This window comes from Columba livia, chromosome 27 (assembly GCF_036013475.1).
Source record: "Columba livia isolate bColLiv1 breed racing homer chromosome 27, bColLiv1.pat.W.v2, whole genome shotgun sequence".
Taxonomy (NCBI): Eukaryota; Metazoa; Chordata; class Aves; order Columbiformes; family Columbidae; genus Columba; species Columba livia.
This window is the reverse complement of record NC_088628.1, coordinates 390,337-411,126: the sequence shown is the minus strand read 5'-3', so window position 1 is coordinate 411,126 and position 20,790 is coordinate 390,337. Positions and strand designations below refer to the sequence as shown.

Sequence of the window (20,790 nt, the reverse complement as noted above, 5' to 3'; positions counted from 1 at the left end):
GTCACCCCATCATGTGGTGACATGGACCCCAGTGCTGCTCCGCTCTCAGCTGCTCGGTACAGAGATGCTGACCCCGGTGACATCCCAGCGATCAGAAAGCAGCGGGGCCAGAGCTGCCAAAGTGCTGCCAGAACCCAGGTGGACACCGGAGCTGCACCCCCTGGGCGATGCCAGGGGCCGTGTCCAGCGGGGCTGGATCCGGCTCATCGCAGGTGGCACCAGCGTCGGGAGTGGATTAGAAACAAAACCTCTGCCACCCCGTCACCGTCCTGCCCTTCTCCTCCCCCCGCTCCCTGGCCTGGCCTCACCACCAACCCTTTGTGGTCAGGGCCAGGACAGACGCCGGGACGCCACCAGCCCATGGCCGTGTCACAGCAGTGGCTCTGCCACCGGAATCGTCCCAATCGGCCGCTGGCCTGGAGGCGAGCAGGAATTTGGGATGACACCACCGCGCCTTAATCACTGTTTGCTCTCGCTGTGCCGCACCCAGCAAGAGGGGAACCTCTCCTCCCGCTGGTGTCCCCATCCCGTGCCCGCAGCCCCTCACTCGGCCCCAGGCCCCGGGCTGTCCCGGGCTGTGCTGCCGGGCTGTCCCTGCGGTGGCTCTGCCGTGGGGTCCCTGCCGTGGGGTCCCTGCTGTGGCACTGCCAGGGCCCTTCACCTCCCCGTGACTCAGTTTCTCGCTGGGAATGGCCAGCCTGCCCGGCGGGGAGCAGGTCATGCGTGAACCCGCTGCTGGCGGCCACAGATCAGACCCACAGCTCGTCCTTGGGTGCCCTGTGGCAGCCCCGGTGCCAGCGCAGGTCCTGTCCCCAGTGCCGGGCTCAGGGGGGGCGGGCAGTGGGGTCAGGGACGGGGTGGCTGCAGGGGATGTGGGGGCACTTGCAACCCCCCAGCCTTGATGTGGGGTTAACAGCACAGAGAACCCGTGCTCAGGGTGCCTGCTGCTTTGTCCCCTCCATGGCATCGGTGTCACCTTTCGTCCCCACCTTACTGCTGAAAGGCCCTGGCGGTACAGGACAAGGGTCCGGTACCCTCGGACCATGGTGACAAGATGTGGCTTTGCCACCTGTGCCAGCCCCTGGCAGCCAGCCGGCTCTGGCGTGGCGCTGGGCACATGGCTCCGCCAAAGCAGCACGAGTCACCGCCCCACAGCACAAAGCTGGCACGGGGCTGTGCCATAGGGCTGTGCCGTGGGACTGTAGTGTGGGACCATGGCGGTGGCCCGTGACACAGCGTGGATGCTGCTTGGACACGGCAGGGTGGGTGATGGGTGCAAAGCAGAGCATGGAGAAGGGGAAACTGAGGCAGCAGTGGGGAGCACACCCAAGTCTCACAGCCTGTGCGGGGCACTCCCTGTCCCCACTCAGGGCCAAGGGCTGTGTGAGGGTGGGGGGCGGGTGGGACCAGGTATAACTGGAGCCCCTGGCCGCGTGGCTATAAGGGACATCCAACATCGCAGCAATTACCTGGCCCTTAATCAGCTGCGATGCAGGATAACGAGGCTAATTGGAGCTGTGGCTGGCCAGGGAAGGGACATTCAGTCTCATGCTGCACCCCGAGGGGGGTCCCAAGCAATTAGTGGCTGCAGAGCCTTCGTTAGGGGCTGGGGGTGGGGGGGCCTTGGCCGGGCTGAACCTCCGTGTGCCCCAGGCTCTGCAGGGTGAGTTGGAGCATCCCCTGCTGCTTGGCTGGACCATGGCATCCCTGTCCCCATCCCTGCACCTGCCACCGTCCCCATCCCTATCCCTGTGCCCGTTATCATACCCATCTCCTCCCCATCCCCATCCCTGTCCCTGTCACCATCCTCATCCCCATCCCTGTCACCATCCCCATTCCTGTCCCTGTCACTGTCCGCTTCTCTTCCCCATCCGCGTGCCCATCCCTGTACTCATTATCATACCCACCTCCTCCCTATCCCCATCCCCGTCCCCATCCCCGTCCCCATCCCCATCCCCATCCCCATCCCCATCCCCGTCCCCGTCCCCATCCCCGTCCCCGTCCCCATCCCCATTCCCATCCCCATCCCCGTCCCCGTCCCCACACGCCCACGGCGCAGCGATGTGCAAAGTAGGTCAGTGGGCCAAGGTGCCGGGCGACCACGGGCGGCCGCAGCATCCGCCCCGGGGGGTTCTCTGCGGGGGAGCTCGGCGTCCGCCCCCCCCTGCCCCGACCCCGGCGCCCGCCGGGCTGCGGTCCTCGGGGAGGGGCCGCGGCCGCAGGGCCTGAGCAGCGGCGCCCGAAGGACGGGGCTGGGACCCCGTGCCCCGTTTCCTCCGCGCTGCCGCGGGGGCTCGTCCCTGCGCCGGGGGTGCAGGGGGGTCCCCGGGCGGCTCCCCCGGCCCGGGCAGCGCCGCCCCCGCTCGGCACCGGCCCGGGCACCGCGCGGCGCTGCGAATCTCCAGCGTAATAATTAGGAGATAAACAGGAAAGAGGAGAGGGGCAGATTTCATATTCCGGCCCGGTCCCCCGAGACAGATAAAAGCGGAGCGGGGGGGATGCGAAGGGGCTTTTTTCCCACTTGTTTCTGCTGAATCAAACATTTTTCCTCCTGCTTAGAAGATTTCCCTGTCCCCCCGCCCCCCCGCTCCCTCCTTAATGAGGTTTTGCTGTAAAAGTCTCGGAGCCTCCGCCGTGGCCTTGAGTTAATCTCCAGGCACCTTCAAAGCCGGGCTGTTCCTGCCCCCCCGTCCCCCCTCTTTGCCTCCATCTTTTTGAACTTCGCAGCCACAAAACTGCGAGTTTCATGTGATGCAGCTGCTCCCGCGCGCAGCGGCGAGTGAGGGGACCCTGGGGCAGAGGGGGACACAGGGGGACACGGTCCCTGGGGCTGGGGCAGGGACAGGGGATGGGGGCTCCCTGGGGTCCCTGCAGATGGAAAAGCAGCCTGCCTTTGGGGGAGCTCCCAAAGTGGGGTGAAAAAGAGATATTTGGGGATCTTATTTTTTGCCCCCAAAGTAGGATACTGAGGAAGTGGGCCATAGGACACAGACTGGTGACAGTGCTGGGTCAACGGTTGCACTCGATGATCTTGAGGGTCTTTTCCAACCAAAATGGTTCTATGAAATGCAGCAAAAAAACAGCCCTTGGCTCAGCCAAGACAGTGTCCAGACCCCCCTTTGCTGCCAACAGCGAGGGGTTTGGTGGCCCAGTGACACTGAGGTGTCACCCTGAGGGACCCGCAGAGGACGTGGGGTGCTGGCAGCTGCCCAGCAGCTCTGGGGGGCTGGGAGCATCCCCCCTTGATCACATGCCCCCTTGATCGCATCTCTCCCTTGATCGCATCCCCCCTTGATCGCATCCCTGCTGCTGGGTGACACCTGCCAGGCTGGGCACAGGGTGTCCCCAAAGCACCCACCCATCGCTCCGTGACTACTGGGCATCCTCACCCTCCCATTGCCCGGGGGTTCTCAGCCCTGACAGCAGCAGCTCCAAAACCCCGGGGAGGGGGGAAGCAGGAGCTGCAAGCACCCGAGTCGCTCAAGTGTGGGGTCCTGCACCCACCCCTCCCACCCTGTGCTGGAGCCTTCAGCCTCGCGTGGGCCCCTCCTCCCGCTGGCTGGTGGCCCTGGCTGCCCGCGGCACCCGTACCTGGGCGTCCCGCTCCAGAGCTGATCTGGAGGCTTTAGCGCAAGTTAATCCCGACAATCTCTTAATTCCAGGGACCAAAATAGGAAAGATCAGTAGGTCAGTGGGAAAAGCTCTTGGCCAAATTTAACACATTAGTGTGAGAGAGGACGAGAGAAAGAGAGGACAGCGCCTGGGGAGCCGCTCCGGCCTCTCCCCCTGCCCGGGCTCAGGTCACCCTGTGTCACACTGGGGAGACCATCAATGACAGCCCAGGGAGTCTCAGCAGCTCCCAGTCCACTGCAGTTTGGGGAGGAAAAGGGATGTTTATCCCCCTCTCACCCCAACATCCCAACCCCAGTGCCTGTGTCCCAGGGATGATTTTGCTGCGGTTTAAATCCCAGCATCCAGAGGCGAAAGGTTGGGAATTAGCACCGCTGCACTGCTGAGCATCTCTAATTAGGGCTTGGCAGGCTCCTGCCTTGGCCCCGTAAGCACCTTTTTGGCTGCGGCTCTGGAAAAAGCTGTGCCGGAGGACTTAGCTTTTAATACAGTCAAAGCCCAGGTGAGCCTCCCTCCACAGCCCGCGCCGCCCGCCTGGCACCGACGGGCCGGGCCCGGTCCCAGATGTGGGTCCCAGTCCCGGCTGTGGGTCCTGGCCCCAGCTGTGGGTCCCAGTCCCGGCTGTGAGTCCCAGTCCCGGTTGTGGCCTCATGGAGCAAAACCCCCAAGCACTGTGGTGCCAGCGCTGGTACCGGTGCCGGTGGTGATGCTGGTGCTGGTGCATCCCACCAAGGACCAGCCCAGGGCCTTTTCCCCGCATCCCGGGCTGCCTTCCCTGCCAGCCCGGTGCTTTTGGGCAATAATATCGCTTTGGGAGCAGTTTCCTTAAATCCATCTCTGTTACCGCAAGCAGCTTAGCACCAGAAACTCTTCCTCTCTGTGCTTTTAATATGATCCTGGCTTAGCAAAGCCCCAGGCTTAGCTGCTGCCCCTGCAGTGCAAGTGAGGAGAGAGGAGAATTAAATAACACGAAAGCACAAAACAAAGGGCTCTGCTTGATTCGAGCAGCTGGGGGGGTCAGGCTGACCCAGCCGTGCCCGGGGGGCTGTGGGGGTTACCTGTGGAGGGGGCTGCTCGGCTGGAGGACACAGGGTGCGGCTGCTCCGGGGCACCTCGTTTTTATGGGTCAGTGGGTCAGGGATGCTCTGGTGCTTTCAGCCGTTGCTCATGCTGCCAGGGACCAGAGAGCCTGGCTCAGACACACGCTCATCCTGAAGGTGCCTCAAGAACCTTGCTGTGACTTTTGGTGGCAAATATTCCCATTTTCCAGACTTTTTCCATCTGCTGGGACTGCTGAATGGCTTTGGGGAGCTCAGTGCCTCTTGTAGAGGTGGCATCGCACCAGGAAATGGGTCTCACTCACCGTCCCCAGCACCTGCTGCCCAGGTCCCTGTGCCGTGCCGAGGGGCCGGGGGTGAGCGCTGCTCCCCGCTGGCTCCCATCGCCGGCACCGCGCGTCACCTTGGACTCCGCTCCCGGCGCGGCCCCGCGCCCGGCTGGGTTGCTGGGGAGACGGGTGGTTTATTTACCATCGGGGATGCGATAAGGAGCGTGAAAGGGGAGGCCGAGCACATGGTGTCCAATGTGCCCGACTCAGTTTTCCACTGCCCGGGCATCACCCACCCTAGGCTATTGGATTGCAGTGGTGGAGGCGCAGGGAGCTCACTGGAGCTGCTGTACCATGAAAATCTGGGGTGTCATTGCTTCTGAACCTGATTTTCCCTGGGCTGGTTGGGAATAGAGGAAAAGCATCCCTGGGTACCGCGGGTGCATCATGGCTGGACGCTGAGCCGCCGCCATGGGGACAAAAACCAGCGTGCAAGCCCGCTGCGGCGGGTGCCTCGCGCCCGTCCTCGGCTGCGGTCCCCACCGCGGCGTCCCCCGCCGGCGCTGGCACAGTGGCCCAGATCTGCCATTCCGCATGGCTTCCCCGCCATCCCCGGGGCCGGGCGCCGGCAGGCAGGGCGCTCGCACCGCAACTCGCGCGGCAGCCCGCTAATCCAACATGACTCTTCCATTAGAGATGAGATGCCGGCAAAGAGCTTTTCGGTGTAGGAATTAACTCCTTCTCCCACCCCGGAGCTCCCGACCCGGAGCGTCAGCTCTGTCTCCATCACCAGTGCAGCCTGAGGTCCGTGGGATGGGGGGGTTCCCCCTTGTTGTCACCCCCCAGCCTGGTGATGGGCTCAGTGGCACCCGGCTCTGCCTTTGCACGTGCGTCTCCCATCCTCCTCCTCCTCCTCCTCCTCCTCCTCTGGGGATGCGGGAGGAGAGCAGGGACCCAGCATGGCTGTGCCATGGGGTGCCTGAGGGGGCATCTCCAGCCCTTGGGGTGGCAGGAGGGACCCCAGCCCTTCCAGCCCCAGCTGCAGCGCCAGACGCTTCCCTTATTGATCTCCTCTCCTGCTGTTAATTATCAGCTCTAATTGAGCCTGATCAGAGCCACACTCGCTGCAAAGGGCCTGTCTGGGTTTTGGCCGTTGTCCCCATGGAGTGCTGGGGTGAATGGGACCCAAAGGGCGAGCATGGGGACCTGGTGGCAGGAGGGGCTTGGGGTGACCATCCCAACTGGGGGGACCCGGGACGTGGTGGGGACCCACGGCAGGGGGTGACCCCTGGCCAGGAGCCGGCATGTGACCCTCCAAGGGCATGGATGTCCCAGCTTGGAGGTGTCAGCCTCTCACATCCAACGTGACACCATGGCTGGAGACGGCGCTGGCGCCAGCAGCAGAGGAGCCTGCGGTCAGAACACAGTGCAGGGTTCATTTACCCCCTGTCCCAAGGACAGCCACCATCCCATGCCCAGACAGAGCTGTCCCTCCTGTCCCTGGAGCTGTGAGCGTGTCCCCTGGACACCCTTGGCAGCACGCTCGGGGCTGGGGTCGGTCCCTTGGGGGTCAGGAGTTGGACTCGATGGTCCCTGTGGGTCCCTCCCAACTCAGGGCATTCTTTGGTTCTGTGTCCTTGGGAGAGGGATTTGCAGTGGGGACAGCCCTGCAATGGCCAGGGAGGACAGGACTGGGAACAGCTGCTGTCCCCATCCCTTGTGGTGTCCCCAGCACAGCCCAGTGGGACACTCCAGGCCACCCACGTGGTGCTTTGGTCCTGGGGTGGGGACACCCAGCAACAGCACTTTGGGAAGTGGTGCTAGAGACCCCACCCCTCACCTGGGTCTCCCGTTCCCTCCGGAGCAGACAGATGCCCAGAAGGACACTTCTGCTCCCCCTGCCCAGGCAGGAGCAGAACGTCCCCAGATTATTTCTGTGGGACTCTTTGGCTGCAAACTGGGGTGTCATCACCCTGTTATCCACACCAGATGGCTCAGGGGTGGGGACATGGCTGCAGTGGAGGAAACGGTCCCCAAAATCCCGGCGCAGAGCTGCACATGAAACATTCAGGCCATTCGGTGTGGTTCCCACCCTGCCATCAACAGCACCATCAATATTGCAGGTGGGCATTAAAGTTTCACACCGCCACACTTTGCGCAGCCTGCGGACACCGTCACCATGGGAGGCCCCTCCACTGGGACACGGAACACCTTTGCCAGGCTCCAGACCCGTTTCCCTCTGGTTTATCCCCAAAACAAGTGGTGCTGATAGGCTGGGTCCCTGAAGCGCTCCAAGAGCAAACGGACCCCAAGGTCCCCACCATGTCCCCAAGAAGGAGCGGCACAGCTCAAGACAAAGCCACAGGAGGGCGCAAGGGCCTGGGGGACTGGGGACAAGCACAGGATGTGGCCACCCCAGCCCAAAAGCTCCTACGCAGCCCTGAGCGATGCTTGTCCCGGGCACAGGGAGAGGTTTGCAGGTCCCTGAGCAACTCGGAGGGTTTCATCCTCCATGCCATGAGCTTTCCAGGTCAGTCCCCACCAGAAAGGATCGTTCCCTTCTCCTCCACCCGCTCTCGTAACTCCGCTCTTCCCGTGTTTATATAACAACGACGTCTCCCGCAGACTGGGGAGAGAATTGTCCGGGGAGAAATAATGAGGATAATTCAAGCCATTTGGGAAGATGAGGTTTGCGAGGTGCCCAGCGTCTTCCACCTTTTACATGTTGTCTCTAATCATCCGCAATCTCGGATGGCCATTGATGGAGCTCGTTGCTGTGGCGACGGATGAATAGCCCTGGGATTGTACCATGCCAAAAAAGTGCCGTCCTTCCATCAAAACAACAACAACAACAAAAATATCATTTTGTGCAGGAAATTAAGCAGTTTGCAACCAAATCGCAGTGTCTGAAAGGGCTCCTGCGTCTGCTCTTTCCTCCTGCTCCCGCAGCTGCGTTGGGTTTGTCAGGAACATGCCCAGCACCCCGGAGGGTCCTTTGTGTGCACCGGACAAGGAGAAGGCGGTAATTGCGAGGGGGTTTCTAACCCACTGAGCCTATTAAAAGGATTTGATGTCCCCCCACCCCTCTGTCCTTCCCCAGATGTGTGTCATGCAGGCAGGGAGCGCAGGAACCACAGGCAGGGGCTGGCGCAGCACTAGGTTAATGTGTTACCTGCGCAAGGCTGGAGCGGAGCAGCAGCCGGCGCTGGGGACAGGGAGGGGACAGTGGCTGGGACAGGGCGTCGGGTCTCGGGTCCTGCTCCTCCCCTGGGGACGGGAGACGCTGGGCAGGGTGAGGAGCTCCTGAGCTGCAGGAGGAGGGGGCTGGTTGGGGCTCCTGCCATTGTCAGATTAATAGAATCATGGAATAACAGAATCATTTTGGTTGGAAGAGACCCTCAGGATCATCGAGTCCAACCATGACCTGACTGGCACTAAACCACTTCCCTAAGAACCTTGTCTATGTCTTTTAAATTCCTCCAGGGATGGCGACTCCACCGCTTCCCTGGGCAGCCTGTTCCACAGCTTCACCACCCTCTCCGTGAAGGATTTTTTCCTAATATCCAAGCTAAACCTCCATGGTTTTCCACTTAAACTCCTTCCCAGGTGATACAACCTGAGCCCAGACACTCTCCTTCCTCCCCACCGCTCTGGGAGCATCTTCTGGAGATGCTGCTCGGACACCGGGTGGCACGGCCCCTGGGGACAGCATGGGGCAGATCTCGGCTCTGCTCACCCAGGGATTCATCCTGGCTTTGTGTTTTTCTCTGGGAGCGGAGGCGTCCGACCCTCCCAGTGCTGGAAACCACACGCAGAGCTCGCTCACGTCTCAAGGGCATTGCCTGTGCGCGACCCACATCACCGCACTGGGCCGCGACACACAGCTCGAGGTGGGGGCTGGTCCTTGCTGGCATCTTTGGTGCTCACAGAATGTCGCTCGCCAGTGATGGGATGTAAATAGTGTAACTCAGAGCTGTGTGACCCCAGCGCTGGTCCTGCCAGAGCATAGGACATGAAATACCGGCCAGGCTGGCGTCCAGCGGGTGTGGGGAGAGCCGGGGCCAGCGGGCTGGACCCAGCCCTGCGTGCTGGGGCAGCGGGCAGCAGGAGGGGTGGCGATGTGGGGAGGGAACAGTCCACAGAGGACCCCGAGGGTGAGAAACCGGCCGGGTTCCCGTGGCTCCATCTCCCGCCCGGGTGAGCGCCCCGGCAGCGCCCCAGAGCCCCCACCCTCGGCGGCGCAGCCGCAGCCAGATGGACGCGCATCTTGGCTGCGCAGGAAAACGAGGCAGCGGAGCGGCTGGGAGATTAACTCCGCGGGGAAAACAAGCCCAGCAGACGCTGACGACGCCTGCGCAGCGGCGCGTGTGTCCCTGCATGTACACGCGTGTGCCGCCACGGAGCGCCTGCGTGCGAACCCGAGACTGGCCTCGGAGGGGCAGGCAGGGTATTGGAAATGTGTCCTCATCCTTTAATTGCGCTGCTTTGGTAACAGCGATAATTGGCTGGAAATCAATACTGGTTTGCTCCTCTTTCTCCCCCGCGCTGCCGTCCCCGCTGCACGGCTCCCATTAGCGGAGTGACATTTGAATGCTCAGCCACAGCCCTTGGACACCCCGGGCAGAGAAGATGCTTGGAGGGGGCTGATGCAGGCGGGCAGAGGTGGAGGCAGCTCCCGCTCCGCTGCCACAGCTCAAGGACAGACGGACACGATGCTCCAGCAGCACATCTTGGTGCTGTGGGAGTGACAGCGGTGGGTGACAGCAGTAGTTCTGGTGACAAGGGAGAGCGGAGCAGGGAAGGGACAAACCCAGGTTGTGTCGGCTGGCAGCTCCCTCCGGCTTTGGCTCTGAAAATGTTATCAGAGCATCACGGGAAAATGAGCCTGGACAGCGCTGGAGCTCAGCCCGCCCCCGCTCAGCACCCACCACCGCCCTCGCCCCGTCCTTGTCCCCCGGGCACAGCGTCCCCTGCTCCCGCCGGGATCTGGGAGCCTGTGAAGTCAGGTACCTCCTGGGCTCCTTCCAACCGCCCTGGCAGAGCAGCCCCTGCGCTGCAGCTCGGCTGCTGGGGGCTCTGGCCCCAAAAACGCTGCGCTGACCCCCCACCCGCTCTGCTGGGCTCAGTAAAGCCAAAGTGTTTGGGGACAGGGCAGTAGCACTGGGGGACACACGAAGAGCCCCGGGGGGACAGGGGCACCCCAGGCTGGTGGCCCCAAGTCCCCTGCTCCACGTTCGCCAAGTGACCCTCGTTAGCCAAGTGGGGCTGCAGTGCCGCAGAGGGACCGCTCGGGTGTGCAGGGCGGCCGGGGGGTGCCCGGGAGGGTGAAGGGGCTTGGGGGGGGCCGTGTGGCACCTTCCGTGGGGGGCTGGTGCCACCTGGTGGCCACGGCCCGGGCCGGACGGCTGTCGCGGGTGGTGGCCACGGGAAATGTGTGGCTGGGGACGCTCCGGGGACGCCTGGGGGGCCGGGGGGGCCCGGGCAGCAACCTGCCCAGCCTCTCACTTGAGTTTATCTCCCACGCTGGCTGCCACAAATAAATCAAACTGCACCAACCAGGATCATCTGGTCCAACCTTTCTTGGCAAAAGCACCGCCTGGGCAAGATGGCCCAGCATCATCTTAAAAGCAGGCAATGTTGGGGAAAATACGATCACAGAATCAACCTGGTTGGACAAGACCCTCAAGATCATGGAGTCCAACCATAACCCACCCGGCACTGCCCGTGTCCCGAGAACCTCACGTCCGTCTGTCCAGCCCTCCAGGGCTGGTGACTCCAGCACTGCCCTGGGCAGCCTGTTCCAACGTCCCACAGCCCTTTGGGGAAGAAATTTCTCCCACATCCAACCTCAACCTCCCCTGGGCAACTTGAGGCCGTTTCCTCTGGTCCTGGCGCTTGTTCCTGGGGAGATTACAGAAAGAAGCCCAAACCCATCACCGGGGGCTGGGAGAGGAGCGTCAGCACAGCTGTCCCCCTGTAGCTGGGGTGGGGGGAGAGTGTTGCCCCTCTCCTGCAGTGCCCGTAGATGGGGGTGTCCCTAGTCCTCTGCCCTATAGCCGGGGTCCAGCCGGTGTCTCAGCCCCTGCAGCGGGCGGGAAGGTCCTACAGCCCGGCTCTGTGTCCCAGCCCCTATAGCGGGGGCTCCCAGGCCCCCTCCCTGCGGTGGAGCCCGGCCGTGTCCCACCCCTTATACACACAGGGGGTCTCAGCCCCCTCAGCTACAGTCGGGGCACACTTACACCCTGCCCGTACAGCCAGGGGAATCACAACGTACCCACACCTATACCCCAGAACCTGTAGCCAAGGGGGTCTCAGCCCCCTCCTCTACAGTCAAGGGGGTTTAAACCCCATCCCTATAGCCAGAGCTCACCCACACCCCAGCCCCTATGGCGGGGGGTGTCAGCGCCCTGCCCTATCGCCGGGCTCAGCTGTGCCCCAGCCCCGCACCGGCCTGCCCACCAGCGGCCGCGGGCGGCGGCCCCGACCCGCCCGGCCGGGCCCTCCCCGGGGGAGGGCGCTCGGGGGCCGCGGTCCCGCCGGCAGCGCCCGCCATGTTTCCCGGCAGCCCGCCCTGCTCGCCGCCAGCCTGAGCTCCCGGCGGCCGGCCCGGCCCGGCCCGGCCCGCCGGCCGCCTCCGCCGCCGGTGAGTGGGGCCCGGCGCGGCCCAGCGGCCCGGCCCGCCCGCCGCCGCGCAGGCCGCAAAGCCTCGGCCTCGATTTCCACCGCGGGCGGGGAGCGGGGCGCGGGGCCCGGCCGCGGGGTGGGGGGGCACGGGGAGACGCGGCCTACGACCGGGAAGCGGCCGGGGCAGCTCGGCCGGGGGCGGCGGGGTGGGCGCGGGGCCGGCGCTTTCCCTGGCCGGGGGGGCCGGCTCCGGGTGCGGGGGCAGAGCGGCGGGAGAGGGAGCGGGTCGGTTCGCCGCCGGTGCTCCATTTCAGCGGGCTGGCGGTGCGGCCGTGTGCTGCTCGGCTGTCCCGGGCCGGCGGCCGAGCGAGAGCCGAGCTCGGCCCGTCACCGCGGTCTTCGCCCTCTCCCTCCAGGGACGCTCAGAATTCGAAGCGGCTCCCGGAGGCTCGTCCGTGCGGGATCCGCCGGGTCTGATCCGCGCGGCGCCGGCTGCGGGCGCACCGAGGTCGGGCTGGGGAGGATCCCCGGCCTGGGGATGGGAACGCCGGCCTGAGCTCTGCAAGGGGAGCCGGGAGCGGTTTGTATCGCCCAGCTGAGGACAAGGAGGAGTAAACCAGAGCTGGTCCACCTCACCCGCAGCAGCGCTCCCGGGACGGTAATTATTGCTGTTCCTGTTGTTTTATTCCCGTGGCTGAGCCACTTTTGTAGGAGTGTGACGGGAAGCTGCAGGGCTAGCTGCGGAGTGGGGGTGCTCTGTGCGCCTGCCATGCCGGGAGAAGCGGATCGCTGCTGGGGCCTCCGGGTAGCGACAGCGCGGCGCTGGAGCTGCGGGCGCTGGAGCTGCGGGCACGCCGTGGGCACGCCGTGGGCCCGCGGACGCCTCTGCCCGTCTGCGCCGCAGCGGCCGCGTCGTCCGCACGCATCTCCATCCCCGCTTGTTGCTGCGGGGAGGTGTTGTTCGTGGCTCTGGGTTAAGGGCGCAGCGTGGCTGTGTGAGTGCTGGAAGGGGCCGGTTCCTGGGTCTGGAGGCAACTGCGTGTGATCCAGAAAGAAATTATTAAGATTAATTTTAAAAGTAGGTTTTGCCATGTCTGCTGTTTCGCCCGAGAAGGTGTTCCAGAGTCGCATCCTGCTGTTGGAAAGAAACCTTATTCTTATTTCCAGCCTGACTATGTTAATGCTGCCCTTATCTACCAGCATATGTTGGGAAATACATGTGCATCAAAGCTGAGGTTTAGGGGGTTCTTTTTGCATCATTTATATCATCTTCCTGAGAACTAAAAAACTAAAACAGGCTTGAAATTAAAACAAACACTGCCAAGTGCAAAATGTAGCTAATAGTGCTGGCCGCTTGAGTGGCATTCTTTGTTCCCCTTTTTGCAGGAGTCGATCGCCGTGCTGCGATCGCACTCCTTGTTAGGCTGGAGCGGGTCGCTCAGGTCTTTCCCGGGGCTCGGGGAGCCCTGTGGTGCGAGGAGGGGCTGCGGGAGCCGTCTGTCGGTGTTCCAGGCCGGCTCTGGGCAGCTGAGCCAGAACGGCTCCAGGACCCGCGTCCCGGGGCTGCTTTACAAGCCCTGGGCACCCCTGCTCCGGGGACGTGATCGCGTTGTGCACGTGCAGGAACCGGACCCTGGGGATCCTTTGTGCTCCTTCCTGGGCAGCTGCGGTACAATGAACGAGCGCTCCGGCCCTAACAGCTGTGCCATTTCTGTTCCTGTTTGTAGCCCGGGGCCTTGGAGCAGCGAGGATGGCTCAGGAGACGAACCAGACGCAGGTGCCTCTGCTGTGCACCACGGGCTGCGGATTTTACGGCAGCCCCCGCACCAACGGGATGTGCTCCGTTTGCTATAAGGAGTTCCTGCAGAGGCAGCAGAGCAGTGACCGGATAAGTCCCGCAGGTAGAGGACTTTTTCCTGAGAAGTCTTGTCTTCCGTGGGTGCCTGGCTGCCGGAGTTGAGTGGCCGGGACAGAGCGTGGTCTGGCACTGGCCGCCGGCAGGTTTACTCCCTCCTGGAAAGCTCATGTTTTTCCCTTTTCATGCAGACCTGGGTCTCTAAACTGAGGGCCGGAGCCGCTGAGCGCTTCTGTTCCCTCTGAAGGGGTCACTTGTTCTCTTCTCAGTCCCGGCGGCTGGTGCAGCGCCGGCCCAGTCCGCACCTCCCAGGAACTGTGAAACTTCACTTGCGCTGACACTGCCCTGAATTTTAGCTATTACCTGCTCCGTGATAGATCCCCGAAACAAACTTTATTTGGGAAGAATTTGGCCTTTTGAGTTTGCATAATTATTTTAACAGGGCTGACAATCAAAAGCAATTAAATAAAAGATTTGTTTCTTGCAGCTAAACAGAGCTGACACGTCCCCAGCTGGGAGGCAGCTCGGTGCACAGAAAGGACGCTGTGCCATCGTTAGCAGGATCTTCTTTTGCTGAGTTTGTGCAGATGCCCCGTGTACAGGCTTTGCAGTACTGCTGGGAAATTCCTTCTAGAGATCTTTTGCAGTTTTGTTCCTGAGTGTAATAATGGCTTTGCCCACCCAAAATATGTATTGGGAACACAAAGGGTTTTTCTAAAGACCCTGACTTAGAACCTCGGCTGGCAGAAACCAACATGTCTCTGTTGAAGCCGGTTCCTTTCAGCAGGTGAGGACCTGGTTCTTACACCTTGGAGAGGCTGCAGAGTAATGTTGGGTTCAAGGTAACTGCAGCACTTTCATTTATAGTGATAGGAGAATATCTGTGCTGATGCACAGTTTGCCTTGCAACGCTGAGGAAGAGAAGAGCAATCAAAGAATGGTGGAGGTGTCATGGGTGACTGAAGTCAGATTTTACCTGCCCGGCTCCTGACAGGGAGCAGGAGAGTAAAGCCTGCTGAACGTGCTCACCCTGCTGTCTCCTTGCCTGTCGAGCACCCCGGGAACTTGCTGATGTTTTTAACGGTCTGCCGAGACTCTGATCTTGTTCCGTAGCATCCGGTGGTCCCAGCAGCAGCCCCATGGCTTCGGATGCAGTTGCGGGGCAGCGCGCCGAGGGAGACGCCGTGCCTGAGGATGCGAAGGCCAGGTAGGGGCAGGGGCTGCGGGGTGGGGTAGATCTACAGCCGTGCCAAAAACCGGCCCTGGGACACAAGGGTGGGCTCTCACCCTTCATATGGCCAAGGGGATCTGTAAAGCGGGCTGGATTGTGAGCCTGGCTTGTCTGGAAGACTGAGATGATGATGACTGATGAGTAGAGTCAGGTACCGGAGGGTCAGTTGTAAATTAAAACCTGTAGTAAGCGAAGTGGTATCCTGGTTCTCTGGGAGCTGGTGCAGCTCGTCTGTCGCCGGCTGCGTTAAACTGGTTTTAATGCAGTCCTGAGCGAAAGCACCTGGCGATGATCCTGCCTGGAAGCTGCAGCGCCGGGACTGGGGACCTTGGTCACATTTGATAGGAAGGAAGGCAGCGCTGCCTTGAGCTCTGCAGTCCTGACTCATAACTCTGTTTTCCTGTCCCTGTGCTTCTTTGGATGGGCTGTTGACTTGGCTTTGAGATATAATTGGGTGGAAAAGGAAACTGAGGTCATCAGAGATTTGTTCCATTTATGTCTGTGAAGAATGTTGATCCCAAATCTCAAGGGGAATTGGCCTGTTGTACTCCCGGGTTACCTCTGAGTATAACAAAATTAACTTTATGGGCTGAAGATCTCTCCCACATCGCTGCTGATCGAAAGAAAACACTTGTGTTTGCTCTCTGGTTTGTTTGTTGTGCTTGCTCCAGTGGGCAGACCCCTGTGACTCACCAGATGACGGCCATGAGCATATCCAGAGATGAAAACGGCGGCGAGACAGAAGAATCGATCAAGACTGAAGAAGCTTCATCAGCATCTTCCTCATCAGGTAGATGATCTGGCCTTTGCATGATTCTGAATGACACCGATCCCACAAATGGGTTTGAGCAGCAAGTACAATACTGGCTGGTGACTCCGGGGGTGGTGTCACCTCCCGGCACTGAGGGCTCACCTGGCGGGAGAATCATAGAGTCACAGAATAATTTCGGCTGGAAGAGATCCTCACGATCATGGAGTCCAACCATAACCCACCCCAGCGCTGCCCCATGTCCCGAGAACCTCGTCTGTGCGCCTTTTAAACCTGCAGGGATGGTGACTGCACCACTGCCCTGAGCAGCCTGTTCCAATGCCCTACAGCCCTTTGGGGAAGAAATTGTTCCTAATGTTCAATCTGAACGTCCCCTGGCGCAACTTGAGGCCGTTTCCTCTTGTCCTGTCGCTTGTTCCTTGGGAGACCAAACCCCTCCATGGTACATCTTCCTTTCAGGCAGTTGCAGACAGAGCACAGTTGGTGTCTCTGAAGCGGGGAGGAGGGGGAACGCTGTGCCTGCGGGCAGGCCGACAGAGGTTGCTCTGTGGGCTGAGGAGCTGCCGCCCTCGCTCGCTGGCAGGAGGATCATCTGCCGTGACGCTTATCCCGGCGCATGGCAGCGAGCCCGGCGCGTCCCACGGGCTGCCGCACGGCTCTTGGCCGCGGGTCCCGCCAGCTCTCGAGGGAGGAAAGCAGCACCCAGCTGGGAGAGAGGAGCCGTGTTTGTGAGGGTGCCCGGGGGCAGCTGCCGGCCGGGTGGTTGTCACCCTGTGTGACAGGAGCCAGACCTGCCCCTTGGAGGGGGCGCTGATGCTGTCGCCTTGCTTGCAAAGTGGGTTCTGTGAAGTGATGGAGGAGCACGGGTGTCGTTCCTCCGGTTGATGAGTTACAGGGTGAGCTGGTGTGTTGCAGCGGAGCTGCGACCAGGTGACGCTGCATCGGAGACACCCTCCTGCGGTTCAGCACACATTTTGCATTCCAAGCTGAAACAAAACCCAAAAAAGAGGCTGGAGTCACTGCACATGCACGTGCATTTTGGGTTTGGTGATCCCTTGCAGCCCAGGAGACCATTTACAACAGGCAAGTGAGAGACTATTTGGTGAAAGAGAGGCCTGGAAGAGCTGCCCCTTTCTTCTGATCGTGGCATTTTTAGGAAGCTGTTCAGGGTCAGATCCAGGAAGCTTTCTCTGCCCCCTTTGTCTCCGCGGCCTGCGCTGCCGGTACGTGTCTGCCGGCAGCCGCAGCTCCTCTAACCTGCTTAGGTACTGTCGGAAATCCTGCTGAGCGTCAGTGACCTTTAACAGTCTGACTTTCCAAGCTTGGTTTTCCTTTTGGTAGATTAGAGACAGTGCTGAGTATCTGTACAAAGCATTCCGAGACCTACATACGAGGGACACTTACATAAGAGTCAGCAAAAATAATTAGTAGTACTTACAGGGGGTTAACTAGGGTTTTTTTTGCCTGCAAAGATTAACTCTGGCTCGGCTGTGCAGTGGAGTTACTGTACGTCAGCTAAGCCGCAGTGACTATCCAGACACTTGCTTAACCTACGGCGAGCGCCAGGTAATTCCTTTTCTCAGCAGGAGCTAAATGGCATCACGTTACCTTACGTCTGGTTTAGCTAAACCATAACATTTCCTTTGTGTCTCTGAGTCTTGGACTTAAGAAATTTGAGACAGAGAGAACACGTGAGGCTGTGTGAGGTGTCGATCTCTGTGGAGCAAGGCGAGTCTCGCAGTCTGGGCTGTGCCAGCCGGGCAGCGTGCACACAGCTGTCTGCACGAATACAGAATCAGCAGGGCCTCAAGCAACTGCTGTAATAAAACAAATGTGCTGTTCAGTTTGTCAAGAAGGGTAACAAAACTCTTTCCTCTGTTTCAGGTGCGCTGCTTGAAATATCCCAGAACACAGCTGAGGTCAAGACAGCTTCAGAAAAACCGAAACAGAAGAAGAATCGCTGTTTCACTTGCCGGAAGAAGATAGGGCTGACTGGTGAGACCCGGGCTGCGGGGAGAACCTGCCTGTGGCACAAATGCTCTGCTGTCACAGCCATGCGAACAGATCTCGTGCTCTCATACTGCCTGGGTTTGGAGGGCTCGTAATAAGGTGTTTGTGGCCTTTACAGCCTGTAGTTGGAAAGACGGGAAAGGAAAGAGTCAATGGGGAGCTGAGCTGCTGTCCCGCAGCGAACCTTCTCCTGCCTTGGTTTCCCAGAGGGTGTTGGTAACGGTAGCACTTCTGAACAGCACTTTCTCCGACTGAAGTGACTAAATTATGAATTTTGAAGCCTAAATAGCTCGAAAGTGATCTTAACAAGGTGCAGGTTTTGCTGCTCGCTGGTCAGTGCGGATGCCGCTGCGTGTCGCCGGGCTGGCCCGGAGGGCTCGGCTCAGCGCAGGCTGCCTGCTCTGCTCGCTGCCGGGCAGCCTGGGCTGGATTAGCAATCTGGCGCTCAGCACTCCCTGGCATGTCCCTCGTCCCCAGGGAGCGCAGGGAGCAGCTGCTCTGGGAGCGTTTCCCACTGCGGTGACAGCTGGGGCAGCCCAGAGCGCGCGTGTGCTCATGGGAGCGGCCAAGACGGGAAAGAGCCATCCGTGTCATCCCCCACACCGAGACTGCCTTCGGCCGCTCAGTCCCTCCGCTCACCCTCTTTCTGCGTTCATGGAGCTTCCTGGCCTGGCAGGAAGGAGCGGGGGCCCTGCTGCCTTTCCGTCCGGCTGGACGGGGACTAACGCGGCTTTGTCTCTGCTCTTCCTCCCTTCAGGCTTCGACTGCCGCTGCGGGAACCTGTTCTGCGCCATCCACCGGTACTCCGACATGCACGCCTGCCCCTACGACTACAAGGCAGAAGCCGCCGAGAAGATCCGTAAGGAAAACCCCATCGTTATCGCTGAGAAGATCCAGAAGTTGTGAAGGGGGTTGAGCAGCTTGAACTGCAGCCAGGTCGCCTGGTGCTCCTCTCCTTCCTCCCAGCCGTCCTCCTCTTCCTCCCAGCCCCGTCGGGGTGTGACGGGGACTCCAGCACACACACAAACCAGCGCCTGGACGCGGGGACTCCTCGCACCCCTTTGGCTGACAGTTGTTGTTCCTCCCCTCCCTTCCTGCCTGTCCAACAGCCACAGCTCCGCTGATCTGATCTCCACCAGCTTCCCAAGGGAAAAAGGACCGTCCTGCCCCGCCGCGCCGTGTCGAGACCTTGGGACTTGTCTTCTGCTGGGGCGGTTTGGGCAGCAGGGCTCCGCCGCGCAGCCTTTCCCTTTGCCGGCAGCTCCGAGTCCGTGAACGGCTCCGGAGTTGCTGCTGCAGCCCGTGAGCTGCCGCTGGCCTCTGTTCCCCCCGCTGCACCGTCCCTTTGCGGCGGGCGTAAAACCGGGAGCTGGGGTGTCCTGGCAGCAAGGCTGCCCTCTGCCCCCCGAGAGCTGTTTGCTCTCAGATGCAGAAGAGGGGATTCTGTAGTTTTAATGCCCCCAACGCCCCTCCCCTCCCTTCGAGACGCTGTTGTTGAAGCACCGGTCTAGTTAAGCAGCACAGCACCGGCACAGTAAAGTTATTTTGTGGCTTGAAGCGACCTAGATGTGCTCCAGCCGCAGGTCAGGACGCTAGGAGGGTACCGCTCTGCCTGCCAGGGTCACAGGGACACTCTGCTGTCCCCAGGGTCACCTCTGCAGCACCCTCCTGTGATTCACTGTCCCACTCCCCAGGCGAGGTTTGGTGTAACCCCGCGGTGTCTGTACCTCTCCGCTCCTGCCTTCTGCCTTACACCCTTCCTTCTCATCAGGGTTGTGCACAGAGCTCAGATCGCCAAACCTCCGCGTCCTTTCCTGTCCCTGATATTTGGTGAGAACCTTTCTCCCCTAAGGAGCCCACGGGCTCAGGAAGCCCACCCTACCCCCGCCTCGCTGCTTTTCCCTGTGGGCCAGATCCCCAGGAGATGCTTCGCAATCTGGATACAGGGACCTGGGGCACGGGGAAAGGTACGTGGAGGGTCGCAGGGGGTGCAGAAAATCACAAGGAGGGTGCTGGGGTGCCCAGAAGCACAGGTGGGGGCTTTCAGAAAAGCCCTTGGGGAGCCCTGGGGAGAAGGGAGAGTCCTGCCGGACTCATGGCGTTCTCAGGAGGGCTCTGAGGTGCAAGGGAAGGCAAAAGGAGAGCTTTGGGGAGTACTGAACATGCTCAGAGGACTCAAGCACCGCAAAACGCACCTGGGAGACTCTGAGGCACACGTGGAGGGCTCTGGGTGCAGGGAAAACCAAGTGCCGGCTCTGTAGCACTGCAGGAAAACCCCGGGGAGGACTCTGGGGCTGTTAGGAAGGAAAACATGAGGCTCAGGCATGTGGCACAAGGCAGGCGGGGTCTCCTGGGGGTGCCAAAAGCCGCCTCTGCAGTGCGCAGGGTCTGTGCCCACCCCGGGGCTCTCCTCTCTTCCCTGGGAACGCCGGCAGCGCGGCTGTAGCCGTGGGGCTCCCGGAGATCCCGCAAACACGGAAATCCTGGGAGAGAGGCAGCGGCCTCTGCCCCGCTCCGGCTGCCCCACGCCGGGGAAGCGTTGCCCTCGGTGCGAGGGCGTTGGAGAGCGGAGCCGCAGGGGCTAAACAAGCAGCCGGGGGAATCGCGGCACCTCCTTCCACATGTAGTTTCCACCCTTGTTCTGTCCCAGTGCTTGTGTGGGATTATCACGGAGGTTTAGCTTGTCCTGATTTCGGCCAAAGCCGTGTGCCCTGCGGCAGGAACCGTCGTACCGCATCGCCGGGAGGATTCGGACCTCCAGCGTGATGCAAATCCGCCGCCAGCACGGAGCAGAGGGAGTCTGGCTCCCACCAGCCGTTTCCTCAGGTTTTCCCTTCTGTGTCACATCAGAGCACGCGAGTGAACGTACATTTGAGTGCCAGGATGCGCCGGGGCCGTAAGCGCGGTGCCGATGTGCCTGGCAAGGTTGGGTTTTGCGATGGAGGTTTTCGCTGAGCACGAGCTGTCACTCTCGGGGAGAAGCCGTGAGAAGTTGTGACCACCCCTCGCCTTGGCACGGCGGTCGTGGTCCCCGGGGTGGGGAAGCAGCTCCCACGATGTGACGGAAAGCCCACGCGGCGAAAGGGCGGCCACCTGCTTCTCCATCACATACCTTTTCCCTTTTATTTCCTTCTCTCTTAGGAAGTGTAAATATTAATACAGTCTAGTTTGCTTGGATGCTGTGGACAGTTCGTTATAGAATCATAGAATCATTTTGGTTGGAAAAGCCCCTCAAGATCATGGAGTGCAACTGTTCCCCAGCCCTGTCCCTGCCCCGTGTCCTGAGAACCTCCTGTCCGTCTGTCCAGCCCTCCAGGGCTGGTGACTCCAGCACTGCCCTGGGC

At 61.1% G+C, this 20,790-nt stretch overlaps 1 protein-coding gene across 2 annotated transcripts; it reads left to right on the top strand.

Annotated features, from left to right (window-relative positions):
* Positions 1-11,388: 11,388 nt before the first annotated feature.
* Positions 11,389-20,623, top strand: LOC102089371 (AN1-type zinc finger protein 5). Of its 2 annotated transcripts, XM_065042046.1 has the most exons (7): positions 11,389-11,600; positions 11,998-12,239; positions 13,309-13,482; positions 14,550-14,643; positions 15,339-15,457; positions 17,321-17,431; positions 18,204-20,623. In XM_065042046.1, the coding sequence occupies exons 3-7, from the start codon at positions 13,332-13,334 to the stop codon at positions 18,350-18,352; spliced, it is 624 nt and encodes a 207-aa protein (XP_064898118.1). In that variant the 5' UTR covers positions 11,389-11,600; positions 11,998-12,239; positions 13,309-13,331; the 3' UTR covers positions 18,353-20,623. The 2 variants fall into 2 exon arrangements, with proteins under 2 accessions (XP_064898118.1, XP_064898119.1); XM_065042047.1 differs by lacking the exon at positions 11,998-12,239 and having other exon boundaries at positions 11,579-11,600.
* The last annotated feature ends 167 nt before the right edge of the window (positions 20,624-20,790 follow it).

Coding starts and splice junctions, on each gene's coding strand:
- LOC102089371 (XM_065042046.1), top strand. CDS start 13,332: ATGGCTCAGGAGACGAACCAGACGCAGGTGCCTCTGCTGTGCACCACG. Junction 13,483..14,549: donor TGACCGGATAAGTCCCGCAG/GTAGAGGACTTT, acceptor CTTGTTCCGTAG/CATCCGGTGGTCCCAGCAGC. Junction 15,458..17,320: donor ATCAGCATCTTCCTCATCAG/GTAGATGATCTG, acceptor CCTCTGTTTCAG/GTGCGCTGCTTGAAATATCC.